Source organism: Oreochromis aureus, linkage group 23, assembly GCF_013358895.1.
Source record: "Oreochromis aureus strain Israel breed Guangdong linkage group 23, ZZ_aureus, whole genome shotgun sequence".
In the NCBI taxonomy this organism is placed as follows: Eukaryota; Metazoa; Chordata; class Actinopteri; order Cichliformes; family Cichlidae; genus Oreochromis; species Oreochromis aureus.
This window is the reverse complement of record NC_052963.1, coordinates 45,136,480-45,152,830: the sequence shown is the minus strand read 5'-3', so window position 1 is coordinate 45,152,830 and position 16,351 is coordinate 45,136,480. Positions and strand designations below refer to the sequence as shown.

The 16,351-nt window shown below is 46.2% G+C and overlaps 1 protein-coding gene across 9 annotated transcripts in view; it reads right to left on the bottom strand.

Annotated features, from left to right (window-relative positions):
* The window catches only part of LOC116325043 (unconventional myosin-IXb), a 35,401-nt gene that overhangs the window by 7,971 nt on the left and 11,079 nt on the right, over positions 1-16,351 (bottom strand). For 6 of the 9 annotated variants that reach the window (XR_005610065.1, XM_039606310.1, XM_039606311.1 and 3 more), the window contains exons 4-27: positions 13,262-13,356; positions 11,433-11,495; positions 10,129-10,228; positions 8,690-8,790; positions 8,250-8,379; positions 8,060-8,149; positions 7,781-7,897; positions 7,531-7,665; positions 7,095-7,216; positions 6,846-6,987; positions 6,563-6,758; positions 6,002-6,077; positions 5,455-5,547; positions 3,918-4,031; positions 3,093-3,132; positions 2,870-2,992; positions 2,698-2,778; positions 2,480-2,590; positions 2,229-2,354; positions 1,987-2,136; positions 1,745-1,905; positions 526-1,650; positions 349-415; positions 119-234 (exon numbers count right to left, since the gene is read on the bottom strand). Coding sequence is in view for 8 of the 9 variants with exons in the window: in XM_039606310.1 (XP_039462244.1) it covers positions 119-234; positions 349-415; positions 526-1,650; positions 1,745-1,905; positions 1,987-2,136; positions 2,229-2,354; positions 2,480-2,590; positions 2,698-2,778; positions 2,870-2,992; positions 3,093-3,132; positions 3,918-4,031; positions 5,455-5,547; positions 6,002-6,077; positions 6,563-6,758; positions 6,846-6,987; positions 7,095-7,216; positions 7,531-7,665; positions 7,781-7,897; positions 8,060-8,149; positions 8,250-8,379; positions 8,690-8,790; positions 10,129-10,228; positions 11,433-11,495; positions 13,262-13,356 (3,674 nt within the window). In the remaining variant the exon portion in view is untranslated. The remainder of the gene's footprint in view (positions 1-118; positions 235-348; positions 416-525; positions 1,651-1,744; positions 1,906-1,986; positions 2,137-2,228; positions 2,355-2,479; positions 2,591-2,697; positions 2,779-2,869; positions 2,993-3,092; positions 3,133-3,917; positions 4,032-5,454; positions 5,548-6,001; positions 6,078-6,562; positions 6,759-6,845; positions 6,988-7,094; positions 7,217-7,530; positions 7,666-7,780; positions 7,898-8,059; positions 8,150-8,249; positions 8,380-8,689; positions 8,791-10,128; positions 10,229-11,432; positions 11,496-13,261; positions 13,357-16,351) is intronic. The other 3 variants (XM_039606313.1, XM_039606312.1, XM_039606314.1) reach the window with 3 other exon arrangements.

Below are 16,351 nucleotides of genomic sequence, written 5' to 3'. Positions count from 1 at the left end.
ATCCACAGAAGCAAAACACATAAGAATGACCACACACTTTGAATCTTCACGTCACAGACACATCAAACTGCGCCTGACATTCGTTTGTGTTTACACTCCATCAGCAGCTGTGTGGTACCTGTCAGGTGTGGATGTGACTGAGTGGGCTGAATCCTGGTACCCAGCAGCCTCCTGCTGTCTCTTTCTCATGGAGCCTCCCTTTGAAACATCACCAGAGCTGTCAGTCGGGGAAAGCTGTTCAGCAGAGAATATCGAGTTACTTACACAACATCAGGAGTGCAGATGTTTTCACAAACTGACGAACGTTTCTCTATAACGGTTACTTTACATTGAATCAACTGAAAATACCTCTTTGATGGAAGCGCTGGCATCAGAGCCCGGAGACAAGCTGTCGATCGATGAGGACGTTTCATTCCTGAAACGGAGACAGAAGAGGAAGTCGTCAATGAAAGAAAAGCTGAACTGAACTAACTAAATGTTGTAAAGTAGCTTCAGCCAGCAGACCGAGGGCGACAGAAGACGTACAGCTTTTTGGTCTGTTCTCTGCTTTGAGGTGGAGAAAGGCTGATGTTCTCAGAGAGCTCCCCGTTACTCCTCCTCCCCTTCCACTTTTCTGGCTTCTCCTTTATCGCCCCAGACCGACGCTGCAGATTTACTGCGCCGACATTCTCGCTGAGGCCATTTCTCTCCGGCAAAGAGTCGGTGGGCGCCAGAGGTAATGAAGACGGACGGACGGGACCGGCTGATGGAGGAGAACTTTTTGCCTCCTTCTTCGCTCCCTTGTCTTCCTTCACTTTCCAGGCCACAAAGGTGTACTGGTCCAGCTCCTTGCTGTCTGAGCGCTCCTTTAGCTTCGATGCCTCCTGGTTTTTGCTCTTCGGTGTGGTCGTTGGATCCTTGATGGTGGATGAAGAGGAGGCGACTCGCTCGGACTCTCTGCGGCTGTGTTCCAGCCCTCTTTGCCTCCTCTGCTCCCTCTTCTCCTGGCTCCTGGTTGACAGGCCCCTGATAACAGTCGAAGTTTGTGGTCTCTTTTGTTCAGCATTGGGAGGTGTGGAGGTTGTGCTAGCCTCTTTATCCTCGCCCTCAGCTGGACATGTGGGTGTAAGTGCATTGGAGATGAGCCTATCAGAGGCCAGATCAGCTTTTGACTCTGACTCTTCTAGTGTTTGTCTCTCCAGATCCTCCTCCTCCTCATCCAGCTGGGGTCCAGCCTCAGCTTGGTTACCGCAGGCTTCCGAATGCATTTCCTCACGCTCCAGCTCTTCCTCTTTGCCATGTTCTTCCTCTGAATTTGAACTTCTATTAACATCTTCACCCTGCTCCTCCTCCTCTAACCCCTGTGCATTGAGGTTTTTATCCAGCATCTCCTCAGTGACCAGCTCTATATCCGAGTCCTCTCTCGTTTGAGGTTCCTCTGCAAGTCTTTGCTCCTGCTCCTTTGCTTTCCTGGCTGCCTCTTCCTCCTCTTCTGCCCTTCTCCTCGCTGCTTCTTCTTCTTCCATTCTTCGTCTTTGCTCCTCTTCTTCTGCTTTTCTTCTTGCCTCTTCCTCCTCTTCCCTTCGCCTCCTCTCTTCTTCTGCGGCCCTCCTCCGAGCCTCTTCTTCCTCCTCCTCCTTCTTCCGTTTCTCCTCACGGATTGAATGGCACCTGAAATAGACAGCAGATAATACGACACCAGACTGTCAACGTCACCTCTCACACAGCAGATTACACGGGCAGCCCTGCCGAGAGTGTTTTCTACCTTCTGCGTGCAGAGTGTCCTCTGACCAGGGCCTGGATTTTGGTAGCACCTCTTCTTTGCTTGGCGTTCTCTGATCTCTGCCTGTGGCCTCTCCACACCGCCTGGATCAGAGTGGCCGCTCGCCGTCTTTGCTCCTCTCTGCGGTACCGACGCCATGAACGCTGAAAGAGAGGACGGCGGCAAAAACAATCAGGACCGTTCTTAAAATACCTCCCAGAGTTTGGAATCGGGTCTGTGTTTACCTGGATCGTGACGGCCGCCTGCCTCAATTCTAGAAACTCTTTCCTCTGCAGGTGAGCTCTGACCCAGCGCTGAAGGAAGATGATCTTGCGCATTACATCCTTGTGCAGCACATCCTGCAGCTGCTGTCGCTCGAGCTCCTTCAAGAACACCTGAAAGGATAAAACACACCAGGGTGGCATCACGAATGCGGATGCTAATGGTGTCTGCAGGACCAAGTTTATAAGAGTATAACAGCCTGTACCTTTGTTTTGCCTATCTGGTATGTGGTCGGGTCGAGGCCCATCTTCTTCTCAAGCAGCGCTGAGATGTCCTCTTTGCAGGCAGTGGCGTTCTTTGGCAGCAAAACTCTGAACTGCTCCATGAACTCCTGCAGGAACAGAAAAGGACAGAGTACATGAATACAGCAGTTGGAGCAGTTTCCACTTCTGTTTTTCACGTGTGCCCTGATGCAGACCATAATATTAACATCAAGTGAATGCACGTTTGCAGTACCTGGAATGTGTACTTGGCTCCGTAGCCGGACCTCCTGATGCGAACGGTCTCCAGCATACCCGTGTACCGCAGCTGCTGCAGCACCAAGGCTTCATCCAGATGCATCTCCTTCTGCTCATAAAGTTTCACATAAATACCCACGATCATCATTTACACAGTGGTAATAATGTAAAGATTACAGATTAAAGACCTGTGGAAAAGTGGGAAATCAGACTTACCTTCTCAGCATTGGAGCGGATACACCGAATGAAGAAAGGCTCGGCTCTGTTTAGAGTCTCTAAGAGTTTGGTCAGAGAAGTCTGAGGACAACAAAAACAGCCGTTTGCCGAACCTTCACAGAGGCGATTGTTTGCAAGCAGAATGTGCAGATAAGGTTACAGGTAAGGTTACCTGGAACTGGGCACTGATGCTGGGAGGCTTCTTCTTCTTGTGCAGGTGGAGCAGAGACTTGGTAGTGCGATCCTGCAACGTCAGGCTCACGATGAACTTTAGAGATCGAGAATCCAGCAAACTCTGCAGAGCAATAAATGGAAGATGAATTCCTTTGCTTGCAATCTTCATGACTAAACGTGAATCTCAGGTTTATCTGCCTTTACACTTTATTCGGGTTTACCTTTGGGATGGGTTGCCTTATTTTGATGCCCTTGTTTTTCCTGCAAAAAGTGAAGAAAGAAACTTTGAGTCTGAGGGACAGAAGTGCCGAATGCCTGACGACTTAATGAGGAAGCGGATGATGTACGTGAAGGCTGGGTTAGTATGGATGGGTGACTCCTTCATGCGCAGTCAGTGATGAACATTAGGCTTGGACCTGAATTGGATGAATGACGAGCGTGAGAAGCAAGGCTGATGAGAAGTTGAGTGACGAGGGAAGGACGACAGACAGAGGAAGAGGATGTATGCTGCGGGAGACGGGATGTAACTCTAAACAATCAGCCCAGCAGAGGCTCGTACTCAGACATACTCTCTCTTTCATCACTGCATAAAAACAAAACCCTAAATTTCAAATCCTCGCCGCTGCTTCTGCTGTAAAATGTAACATGCTGCAAGGCTGCTGGGCCATTACTTCACAAGATGCTCTGAAGGACCTTGCATGCCAACAGTCTGGAAATTCATGCAGCAGCAAAACAAAAGTATTCGTGGCATTTCAGCCTTCAAGAAACCTGAGCACCTACACACCAGAGCTAACAATATGAAAATGCAATAATGAAATATTTTTTATTTGATCAAATCACATCAGACTGGAATCATTTCTGTAGAAAACTGGCTTTAAATGTGACCGCGGAAACTAGTCATTGCTGGAAATATCGACTCCAGCTCCAAACACATGTGATCTACTTTAATAATTTAAATAAAATAAAGTTTAATATGAGCATGGTCTGCCTGAGCCGACTGGACTGATCTGAGCAGGAGCTGATGCCAGGTCTGTCTGCAGACTCACTGAAGGACGTGTCGCGGGAAGCGGAGGCGACCCCAGGACTGCAGCAGTTTGCGAGGGTCCTCACCATCCAGCTGCAAGTTCTTAATGGAGCTGATGATCTCTGCATGCATGTTTCTGATCACACCGCACGCACACACACAATCAGCGTAAACGGGGGGGAGGGAGGGGAAGCAGGAGAGGAGAGGTGGGGGGAAACAAAAAACGAGAAGGGGCAAAGAAGGAGGGGAAAGAACAAAAGATGTCAAGCGGGGTGTGACAAAACATCTCTGTTAGGACACCTGAGAGGAAAACAAACCACCAAAAAACACACACTCAGGAGAAACGTCAGCTTTCACACTCTGAAGAATAACCCACAAAACTTTTAGTGTTCATGTAGACGGAAACCACAAGACACAGACGATCACACAACCATGAAGCTAAATCCCTTATTAGAGCAAAAAAAAAAAAAAAAAAACAGAGAAAGAGGTGGGGGATACAGGGTTGGACTCACACACACACACACACACACACACACACACACACACACACACACACACACACACACACACACACACACACACACACACACACACACACACACACACACACACACACACACACACACACACACACACACACACACACACACACACACACACACACACACACACACACACACACACACACACACACACACACACACACACACACTTATGCCTGGCACTGTGGTGAGTTCACATGCAGAGCTGATGTCCCATCTGTTTCCATGCTGCGACTGTTACTGGCTTTGTGGCTGTTGGATGTCCTCTGGCACTTTTAACAGAGGCCGGTGAGGTTAATGGTATACGGGGCTTTTCCGTGTCTCAGATCTAGTCCATGCATTACTTTTGCAGTACTTACCATGACTGGACATGAGAACAAGAGGTCAGGCAGTGAAGGAACAGGCAGCAATTAATGTGCCACGGTGAAACATAACCTCTGCAGCTCACTGCTGCAGATCTGGAAAGCGTCGGGCGATTGAATATTGGTGAAAACTGAATTAAGTTAGGGTGTTTTTGAAACATAATTTCAGAACTGCAAGCAGGAGGCAGAGGTCTCAGCAGACCAAAAATATCTGTTATGGTTTTGTTCCAGTCTCTGAAAGCTCTCAGCCGTCTTTGTCTGTGTGAGCAGGGCTGCCGGCACGTGCAAGTAATCCAGGTGGCTAATCAGAGCGGACCAGCACAAACACTGTCCTGCGCTCTATAGCAAGAATAATAAATACGAGGAAGAGGAGGGATTATTGCAGCTGGAGGGATTACAGTAAGGGAAGATGAAGCACGACTCTGCTGAGCTCTGTTCTGCTGCTGTGCTGGGCTGACTCCATATTTAAGGGCGCAGATATTTTAGCACGTAACGTATCCGAGTGCTTTGTTGAACTGACAGCTCGAATTATCGTTTTGTTAGTAAACGAGAACAAACTCAGAAAACGGCGCAAAACAAAACACAGTTCCTTCCTGCTTGGCCTCGTGCTCTCTCATGTCTCACGTCTCTCACCTGGCCAAACAAATTCACTTACTTCTTACTGTCAAAGCTAGCAAAGATGTCTTCAAAGGCCTCTAGAGGGCGCTCCTCTGAGTGATCAAAGTAGAAATCGAGCATAGAAGCTCGTCTGTGGAGGGGAAACGGAGAGGAGAGAACCGCACACACTTGGGTCACCAAAAGGTGGAGAGGATATGGGTGACGGAGATAAAGTGAAGGAGGATTTATCTTTGGTGGCACTGGTGAGAGATGCGTTTGTGCCAGTGCAGCTTTCTTACAAAGCAGAAAGGATCAATGTGGAGGTCCAGATCTTTCACCTTCAACAGGAAGCTGGTGTGTGTGTGTGTGTGTGTGTGTGTGTGTGTGTGTGTGTGTGTGTCATGAAGGGTGAACATTATGTTGTTCCCATTTAAAATAATCAGTCTGCGTTTCGTGACAATGCAAAGTAACACCGTTATTAACGGCCACGTCCGCAGCGAGGCAGAGATTTCCTCCAGAAGAACCTGAAAGTTAAAAACCAGCCCGAGCACAACACCCAGAAGGTGAGTTTCATAGTTTCCTGTTGAATTACGGACGTTACTTACTTGTACATTCTTTCTATTGAGGTATTGGACCGCTGAAGCTCTCCTAAAGGAGTTCTGGTGACTGGACGGATAACACCTGACACCCCAAACAAAAAGAGAGAAAAATCATTATTAACATTGGGAAAGTGTTTCGATTTCAAAGTTTCTGGCAGGAAAACGGTGTTATCAAAGTCACATGACTCTTTTTCCTCTTTTTTGTGTGTTCAGTATATTTCATCCTGCTAATGGAAATAACAAGGCACCAAAACAGACTTGTGGGAACAGTTTTAGAGAAACTTTAACCTCAGCTCTGCAGTCTGCATTACTTCTATGTGCAGAATGACAGAGCAGAGACCCTGCAGGAGTGAAATGAAGTCCTCAGACTGATTACTTTCACTGAAACCAATGCAGTCTTTTATAATTATCAGCTTAACAATTCATTCATCTGCAGAATTCAGATTATTTTGCAGATGATTCAGCTCAGTTAAGATTAATCATGTTAAATAATTACTCATTGATCGGATTTAACGCACACAGCAAAAGTTATCTGGCATTTAGGAAGTCTTCACACTAATAATGCACCTGCAGTTTTTGCTGCCCAGGTGCGACCGGCCTCGTTGAAAGCAGCGAGGCCCCTGATCGTAGCTCTCAGGATGCCCCATCGAAACATGGCCACCGGGTCCATGCCTATAAGCTGCCGCACGTACGCTCTGTCGCTGCTCCGCAGCAGCGCCACAATGTCCGGGCGCATGTGGTCTGTGTTCTTCTCCCGGAAATCCTGGTGAGGTGAGAGGCAGTTGGGAGTGAGACACAAACCCTCACACTCAAACCAAGGTCCAATCGTCCTTTTCTCTCCACTCCCTACCTTTATGTGATATTTTACTTTCCCAGCAAAGTGCTGGATGACGAAGGCGGGCTCCATGACCGGCGTGGGGACAAAGTATTTGTTGCACTGGTGCTGCTGCTTGAATTTGGCTAATAATGTCTCATCTGTGGCATGTGGAAAGCTGGGTCACAGGCACAGAGAAGAAGGAACGATGAGAGAAGCATAGATCAAGGAAAAAGAAAATCAGAATAAATGGACACAACGTCGATTAAAATAAACTTTTCTTACTTGCTCTCCTCATCCAGGAGGTAGAGCAGGCCTGTGGGTTTCTTGCTGATGAGATGGATGCAGCCCACGTTGTCTATGTAGTCGATGTTGTGCCAGGTGATGCCCTCTGCTTGGTACTCCTCCTGGATGTGACAGGACAGAGCATCAAGAGGTTAAACGTGTCAACGCTGCTTGTTTAACCCAAATATCTGGACTTTTAGTCTCAAAAAGAAAACAAACTGCACCATCATGTGACTGCAAAGTTATGTTTGACAAAAAAAATTCAATATTATTACAATAACTTGATTTATAAATTAGCACGAACTCACACGTAACAGTTCTCCTGCGTGGAGATCAGGAAATCCTTCACATGCTCGATATTATAAACAGAGATTCGTTCGTTTGAGGCGCTCGAAGGCAAACCTCCCAACAGCGCAGCATTCACTGCACGTCTCACCTGCTCCAGATTGAAGATGTGATGGTTGAAGTAATACTGCAGCTGCTCATTTGCATAGTTGATGCAGAACTGCTCGAAACTGTTGGTCTCAAAGTCCTCGAAGCCAAAAATGTCCAGGACACCGATGGATAAGCACTGGAAAACAATCAGAACGCCAAGTGAACACCAGCGCGAGCACGAAGGGAACGAAGGGAGGCGACGTAACTGGACTTTTCATGTCTTTGCACTTTCTGATGTGTGTGCTTCTTACTGGAACAGACTCCTCCATGTCTTTCTTATTGAGCAGTGCGTGATTGATGCGCAGGACAATCCAGTCAAATAAGGCGCTGTACAGAGATTTGGCCATAGAGTCTCGTGCTGTAATCGCCTGATAGGAGATAAAAGAGGGGGCGATGCATAGAGCGTTAGAGGCAGCTTTGCGGCGTGTTGGGCAGAAAGAAACCCAGAACACACCAACAGGAAGAACAAATCCAAAGCACAAATAAAGAGGAAGTAGACGCTAATGAGAGACTGATGCTGTGGAGCCTACCTCAGAGTGTCTGTAGGGGAGGATCAGCTTGTCGTTGACCGTCACCGTCTTCCTCTTAGTCAGCGCCTCCACCAGCAGCTCCTCTTTAACCTGAGTGACATCAGCAGTTTAACAGTGGCAGTCGCACACACCTAACTAAAAAACAGAACAAAGACTGAAGCACAAAGTCACAAACACACATTAAAGTTACCTTTAGTAGGTCAGAGAGGGTTGCCAGGACCTCTGGTGGGCCCACGTCCAAGCCTTCATCTCGGCCCGTTGCCTTCTTCGTGTAGGTCACGTTGCCAAGGTACAGGATGGCGGAGAGCACAGAAAAGATCCTGCGACACAATAATAAGAATGACACACGTTAGAAAGAAGACAAACATGAGACACGTGTGGTGCTGTCTTCAGCCCGAGCGTCCCTTTGAGTTGTAAACTGAATAGAGCCATTGTAGTAGCTGCACGCCGTCTCTAATAAACTGGTTGATTGGCTCATTAGCTGCAGAGACTGCCAGGCTCTGAAAAGCATCTTTGTTGTAATCTGGGGCTGGTAATGTGACTCAGAGCTCAGGCTAAAATAACTCGTGTTTACAGGACTGAAGGCAAAAATGCTTCTGTGTGGAACAGCGAGGCTTTCACTTCACTTACTGTTTCTTGGTGGCGGGAAGGAAGCCGACCATTTCCATCGCCTGCTGCAGCCGTTCAAAATCGTGACGCAAATCTTCCTCATCTTCAATCTTAAAATTTTGCTGCGAGGAGAAGAACGAGGCAGTTATCGAGAATGTTTGGAGATGGAAATAAAAAGGTGAAGCGCAAAACGGACAGACGGGTGAAGGACGGAGACGTGTGAAAAGGAGGCGGAGGAGAGGGGAATAACAACAAGTGAGAGAACAAAGAGCGGCTCATTAACATGCAGGACACACGGACGCAGTACGCTGGGAGTGTGTCCTGCAGTTTATTCAGAAGCTTGGCTGCATTCATGAATGTATCAGGTCACTCACAGTGTGAGTGTCGTGCAGGGGTCGGCAACCTTTCTGATGACGAGTGCCGTCTAAAATTTCCTCAGAAGTCACTGTGCCATATCAACCACTGCATTAGCGATAAATTTAACAACGCTCTATATCAACAGCTACACACTATATAGAACAACTTTATAGAACTATATGTGTTAGCAGATGTTGGCATAGTGCAGTATTGTATTTGTGTGTATTTCCGTGGCGCTGATGCTGAGCGGACAGATTCCTGAGGCGTTTGAAGTGTCTAATGTGGAAATTTCAACATCGCTTGAAAAACCTGCCAGCTAGCAACGTCCCTGTCACCGGTAGGCGGAGTGATTTTTAGCCAATTACAAGTTGAATCTGGTAGTTGGGGTCGTTAGCTAAGATACCGTCATTAAGAAGCAGCACAACTAATGTGTCTATGTGAGCTAATCTGCGATGTGTACCGCTGGCCCGGCCATTTATTTTCAATGCACCTTCTCAGATTCATTCACTGCGTGTCGTGCCTTCAGTTAACCCTTCGCGTGCCAGCTGTGGCACGAGTGCCCAGGGTTGCCGACCCCTGCTGTAAAGGCTACGTCCATGACCAGGTTAAAAGGTTAAAAATCAACAGGAAAGTTATTTGGTGGGCCGAAAACAGGAGACTTAAATTATATGGAGAAAATAGTTTAGATAGGAAAGTTTGCTGATTCCTGATTTATCAAAAGAGACGACAGACTTTATCTTAAAATGCTTCATTTTAGGTATAAATGAGCTCATCAGCCGTCCTGATAAGTGTAACTCAAATCTGATTACTTAATACTTAAGAAACTTTCCCATTACTGCTGGGAAAAAACCAAAAGCAAAACTTGAGCATGCTATGAAACAATGATGCAGGCAGCTTCCTAAATAAAACCTGCTTTAAATGTTATTTTAGCTGAAGCCCAGCTGCAGATCGAGCACATGCTGGGGGCCAAAACACCAGACAAATATTTTAAATAAATAAATGTTGTTCATGTCCATATTTATCAGATTTTGTTGTCACAGGGAGTCGCTGGAGGAGGGCGACTGAGCCCCCCGTGGCGCCGGAGCAGCGGGGCGACTCTGTACCTGCTTGAGGTAGAAATAGTCTTCAGGCGGCAGCAATTTAAACTCCTTTCGTTCTTCCTCTGAAGCGCCCAGCAGCAGGTAGTAAAACACGTGATAGTTCCTGGAAAAGGAGAAAAAAAAAAAAAACATGAACTTTACACCAAGTTATTACTGAGGGAAAAAAGTTCCCTTCATTTTTATACCATTGCTGTTCATTAGTAGATGTACAAGTTTATGGCCATAAAGGCTCATTTTAGTGACTGAGTCAACACACTTTATAAGGCTAACAGAAAGAAGGCAACGTCTGAAGCTCAGTGCTGTTTACAGCAGTTTTCCACTTGTGCTATCAGCGAGCAGGTAGCTTTGTTGTATGAGCACACGGAGTAATGAGTTTCCACACTTATCACTAAGAAACAATAACATCACCCAGCAGACTCACCGCCTGACTAGACGACGCACCGTCAACTGTAACTGCAAGCTATGTGATTAACAGCGCACACGGAGCGGGCGGCAGTGGGTGGAGGGTAAGGTGACGTAATCGGCAGCGGTAGGTGAACAGATTTTCCAAAACTAGCTGGGAAAACCTCAACAGGAAGCTACTGCGCACACAGCCGTCTTCCCACCTAAAAACAGCTACTGTAGGTTTTTCTACATGTACAAACACAAAGCATCAGCTGAGCTCCAAAGTTTAGGATTCTGAGTTTAAAGTGTGTTGTTAAGGGCAGAGATATGCACACCTACATGTGGTACAGATATATTACACACAAAGGATAAACTAGCGCCAGTCTCACTTTTTAGATCTTTTAATCTTGTGTTTCTTTTAAAGATCATCTTCCGAGAAAAATGCCACAAACATTTTTTAATTGATCAGCATTCAGCAGGAACTACCGATGTCAATATCAAGTTTATCTGTTGCTCTCATTGATGTGACAGCCGGCCTCTTCCTTTGACTCATCCATCACTGATATATCTCACAGAGAAAAACGAAATGATGAAGCAGGATTACGTCGCTCTGACTGCATTTCTCAGTTACCAAAGACAAATAACTGTTTGTATATTAGTCACACGAGCAGCAACAAACTAGCAGTCTAGTTGGTAGGGAATAGTGCAGTGAGTAACACGAGAGGAAGCGTCAAATCGACTCTCCGGAGTCAGGAAAGGACGACAAGTTAGTTTTTCTTTTCACTGTGCAGCAACGAATCATTCTTAACTGTTGGTCAAAACTTGCTTTTTAGTGTTTATTATCTGCAAATAAACACACAATAACTGCAGAGCCTGGGTATATAAGACGACCTCATGAGGGTCGAGACCCCATCCATCCTCACCTCTCATTCTTCTCCCTAGAGACCAGACGAGACTTCTCCAGGAGGTACTTCTCCACCACTGCCCTGCAAGATGGAGAAAAACTCAGTGAGGGGGGAAGAAGGAGAAATAGCAGAAGAACGAGGATGAATCATCTGATCTAAAAAAGGTCACTCGGCTGTGTCTGTGTCTCTCAGGTCACTTGTGAAAGTATTAGGCTGCTAATAAAGACTGAGGGGAGGAGCAGGGGAAGTGAGGGCAGATGGTCAGAACAATCAAAGAGTGAACAAAGCTCTCAGATATGGTTCAACGTATGTCATCACACATGCAGCACACAGCAACACACCGACCGCAGACAGCTTAGGATTCATGCATTTGACTGTATAGAAGGAGACGGAGGGGAGAGGCTGTGTTTTCACTGCAGTCGTGAGATACGCGGCTTTATTTACCCGCTGCACCAGGCCAAGGCCATAAAGTTTGCTAAATCAGATTTTATAAGTCAAAGTTGGTTTTTCAGTAGCCAAGCAAAAACAGCACTGACGCCAGTCCTCCTGACTCACTAAGAATAGAGCAGTGCCGTGAGAAACCGGCCTGCAGCTTCGACTACAGATAGACAACGTAAAGTTCAAACGCTAATTTACGTGCTCTGTGACGTCGGGGTGTAATCAGCTGTGCCCATCATGACCACAAAAACACCCACAAAATGCTGTTTATCATTATTATTGTAACAAACAAGATAGTCTGACGGGAATCCTGATTATGCTGCCCGCAGATACTGAGGTAAGTCCCTCTTGAACCTGTTAGAGGCTTCTGCAACGCCTGTGAATATGCACAGGCATGCAGGAGTGTCCAAACAATACAACAGATGGTGTATCAATAACAATCTCTACTCATTAGCTGATCTGAGAACAGCTGATGTTTGCTGAACATGAGCTGAAGAAGGTTCAGAAAGGGAGAGAGCATAAAAACATCCAGACTGTCAGTCAGCTCGGAGAGCAGAGGCGAGCAGCAGCTTCCTCTTTGTTGATCCACTCCACTGGAGACGGACAGACAGCCTTTGTTAAGTCTACAGAGCTGAGCTGTGGTGGCCTCCTGAGTCCTTAACCGCCTAGAAGTGGAAGTCGCTACGCTAGAAAGAATAATGGTGGTGAAATATGTTGGGCGGTGTGCTTTGAGTAGATATGATATTTTCTGCACTTCATTATCTTTGGGGAAATCACAGAAAAGCCTCAGCCTGCTAAAATCGACTCCTCGGATTGAATTACAGAACATCTGAGGCTGAGCAATGAGAGCTGGTGCTATTAGGGGATAATCAGGCTGGGGATACCCACTTAGTGTGGAGCTGAGCATCTGTCAGCACAGGCATCAACGTGTTTTATTCACCGTCTATTTTAAGAACTGGAGAATTAATCTTAGAAATATGACCATATCAGTCATTAGTCTGAACACTGTACTAAATGTTCGCTGCAGTTAAAACTCGACGTGTTGCCTTTTTCTAAACACAACACGTTGAGCATCTGTTCCTCTGCCTTGATGAGGAAATGAGGAAGTGACACGGCTGACCAGACTTTGATGCAGCTCCTAACCAGAGTCTGGCTGCTGAGAAAAAGGAAGGACATGCTAGTGGTTGAAAGTTTCAGTCCATATACACACACAGTGTACATAGGAAGAACCATGTGACGCGGTAAAAAAGTAAAGAGGAAGACGCAGCGCTGTAGAGAAGAAAAGCAAAACACAGAAACATAGAAACACTCATTTGATTGCTCCAGTAATTTTCAAAAGGCTCCAACACACACACACTCACGCACACACACACACACACACACAGACACACAAACCTGGTGTTACTTACCCTCTGACCACGCCGCTCTCCAGATAATTAACCTGGATGAATTTGCCAAAGCGGCTGGAGTTGTTGTTGTGGGCTGTCTTAGCGTTCCCAAAGGCCTGAAAGAGAGAAGAGGATTAAAGTCAACTACACAGAGCACATTGATCTAACCAATCAACAATTTAGCCCAACGTTCTGGTCAAATAATAAGTAGTAATGAATTAAACTGCAGTCGGACTTCTGTACAGGAGAAGATATCAGAACACGCACCGCTACCAAAGTCATTTAAACCTCTGCAGCTTTTCTTTAAACTGTGTTAAATTTCAAACCATAAATGGAATCAGGACCTTTACTGAAGTCAACAAAAACAACCCTCAGTAACTACAAAGAGGCTGCACAGTCCTGGGGTTAAACCTTGTTTTGAAGCTGAAACCGTAGAAGCGGGTGGGAGTGAGTGGGGTGAGCATCTGCAACTCATCTGAATTTGCCCTTTTCTTACTCCCATTTAATAGCTCTTTGCACCTCCTCAGGGTCAATGTGTGTGAGAAAGCATAGGTCAGTAATGATAAATGAGGCTGGGGCAGACCCTCTGTACAGCGCTGTCACACCAACGTTTCTCTCCAGGTCTCAGGCCAATTGCAACCCAGCCAGAGGCACAAAGACCCCAGGCTTACCAAGCCTCACTGAGGCGCCTTGTTTGTTGCACAGATACGTTACGAGAATAGCACGTTTTTCCCCCTCTTCATGATGAGATGTTCACATGGTCACACACAAACACAAAACAAGGCCACCACAGGGGAAGTTGACTCACTGCATGTTAAATAGGAAGTACATTCAGTTTTCTAAGGCGGTTGCAGGGTGAATTTGACACACTGGTGTCGGGGATGATTGGAATAAAGACTACAAGTGCCCATGCACACACGCACACACACACACACACACACACGCACACGCACGCACGCACGCACGCACGCACACACACACACGCCTGCCTGAGATTCCTTAGGATGAACCGTTGACCCATTTTCCTTTCTTCTGCACAATTACACCCCTTGTGCTTTAGCTCTGTTCGTTTACGGTCATCTGCTCCTTTTTGTTCTTTAAGCAAGAACGACTTCGATCAATTTTCATGTTTTAGTGCAAAAAAACAGATCTCAAAATGTGATTTTAATACTGCCTTGAAGGAAGTGAGGGAAGAGTTGTTACTTGTTGATGGATGATGAAAGATGCTCATCTGAGGTGTGTGTGTCTGTGTGTGTGTGCGTCTGTGTGTGTGTGCGTCTGTGTGTGTGTGCGTCTGTGTGTGTGTGCGTCTGTGTGTGTGCTTGTGCGTCTGTGCGTGTGCTTGTGTGTGTGTGTGTGTCTGCTTGTGTGTGTGTGTGTGTGTGCGTGTGCGTGCGAGACCAGAACTGTCTGCAGCTCTGAACTTGCGCAGACGGGGCCTCCACTCACCAACTCACCAAGGTTTTTCACCTTTTTTCTGCACACATAATTTAACCAAGCTGTCTGCATGCTTGCTCAGATCAACCATGCAATGTTTTTTTATTCTGTTTGCTTAAATTGTTTTCATTTTACAGAGTGAAATGCCGTTTCTTCTATTCCCTATATCAGTTTGTGTGTTTGGTGTCCAGCACCAAACCCTGGGAAATCTGTGCAGGACCCAGGCTGCTGCACGGAGGGAATTCTAAACATGTCGCAGCATCATTCGTATTCAAACATGCCCTTCAGCCGATCGTCTGATTGGTTTGAAGCGCAGCAGGTATGAGGAAATATAGCAGCCGTTTCGCTGCACGTTGTCTATGGAAAGACGAGTAGGAACTCTTACACAATACGGTTCGCACTCAACAAGTTCGTAAAAGAAGCAGAAAAAGAAAGAGGTGGAAAAAAAGGCACAACTAGGTGAAAGGGACCTCGGCAATCTACAGTGAGCACACGTGCTGCATACAGAGAGCTTTCAGGCCGCTTCTGTTTGTTTCGTCATTTATTTTAAATGAGCCCACAGACAACACCCAAAGTATGAACTCCAAATGTGAAAAGACAGAAAAGCCCATTTACAAAAACACTCAGAGGGTTTGTAATGTGTTTTTTTCCCTTCTCACATTCAAGCTTTAATATTGGTGAAACGATTCACCTGATATGAACCGTTTAAAAACATTATGTGGTTTCTACAGGCTGCGAAATCTGCTGTCAGTGACTGGACATCAAACATCTTAGGGACTTTATCCTATGTTACCTTCAGCTACACTTCTGTATATATTCACAGAGCCAAACCTTTAAAGGGACGGAGGTTAGTCAGCTCCATAGATACTGGAATTTTAAAACCGTCCCTCAAAAATGAAAAACATTTTATACAATTCCCATTAAAGAAGATTTTTCACCTGGAATTTTTTTTTCATTTGTGATGTGAGCTGGGAAGTTTCTGTTAACACTGATGAACTGACTGAGTGGCGAGACTTCGGCGCCATCACAGGTTTTTCAGTGATACTGTGTAGCTAATAAAAACAGTAATGTTACATCTGAAAGTATCGTGGAGATGTGAGAAACCTGAGAGCGACCTACGGGGAAACATAAGCACGGTGCAGATTTCTTACTGATTTCGACCTGCAGAGAGCCGGTTTCACTGGTATCCCACTCCCCGTACATTCCCACTTTATTGGAGCCAGACCTACCAGTCTGAAGACTCACATCCCTATTTAGACAAGCTCGTCCCTCCCTCTCTCCGTCTCTCCCTCACACACACACACACACACACACACACACACACACACACACACACACACACACACACACACACACACACACACACACACACACACACACACACACACACACACACACACACACACACACACACACACCCTTACAAAGAACACTAGGGGTGTGTCTTTCACTGTGCAGTTTATGAGCAGTTTGTCTCAACAAGCGAGTGTGACATGATATAATTTAAACACAGCTTAAACATGAGATGTAGTGAAAGCCTGCATAAACATGAAGAAACCAAAAGAAAAGAAAACCCAGCGTGGAGGGAAAGTTTGATTTTGCACAAGATTGGATGTTTCTGTGGACTTGCTGCCCTGAAAGTTGTTGTATTTCCCCATTTTTTGCATAGTTTTA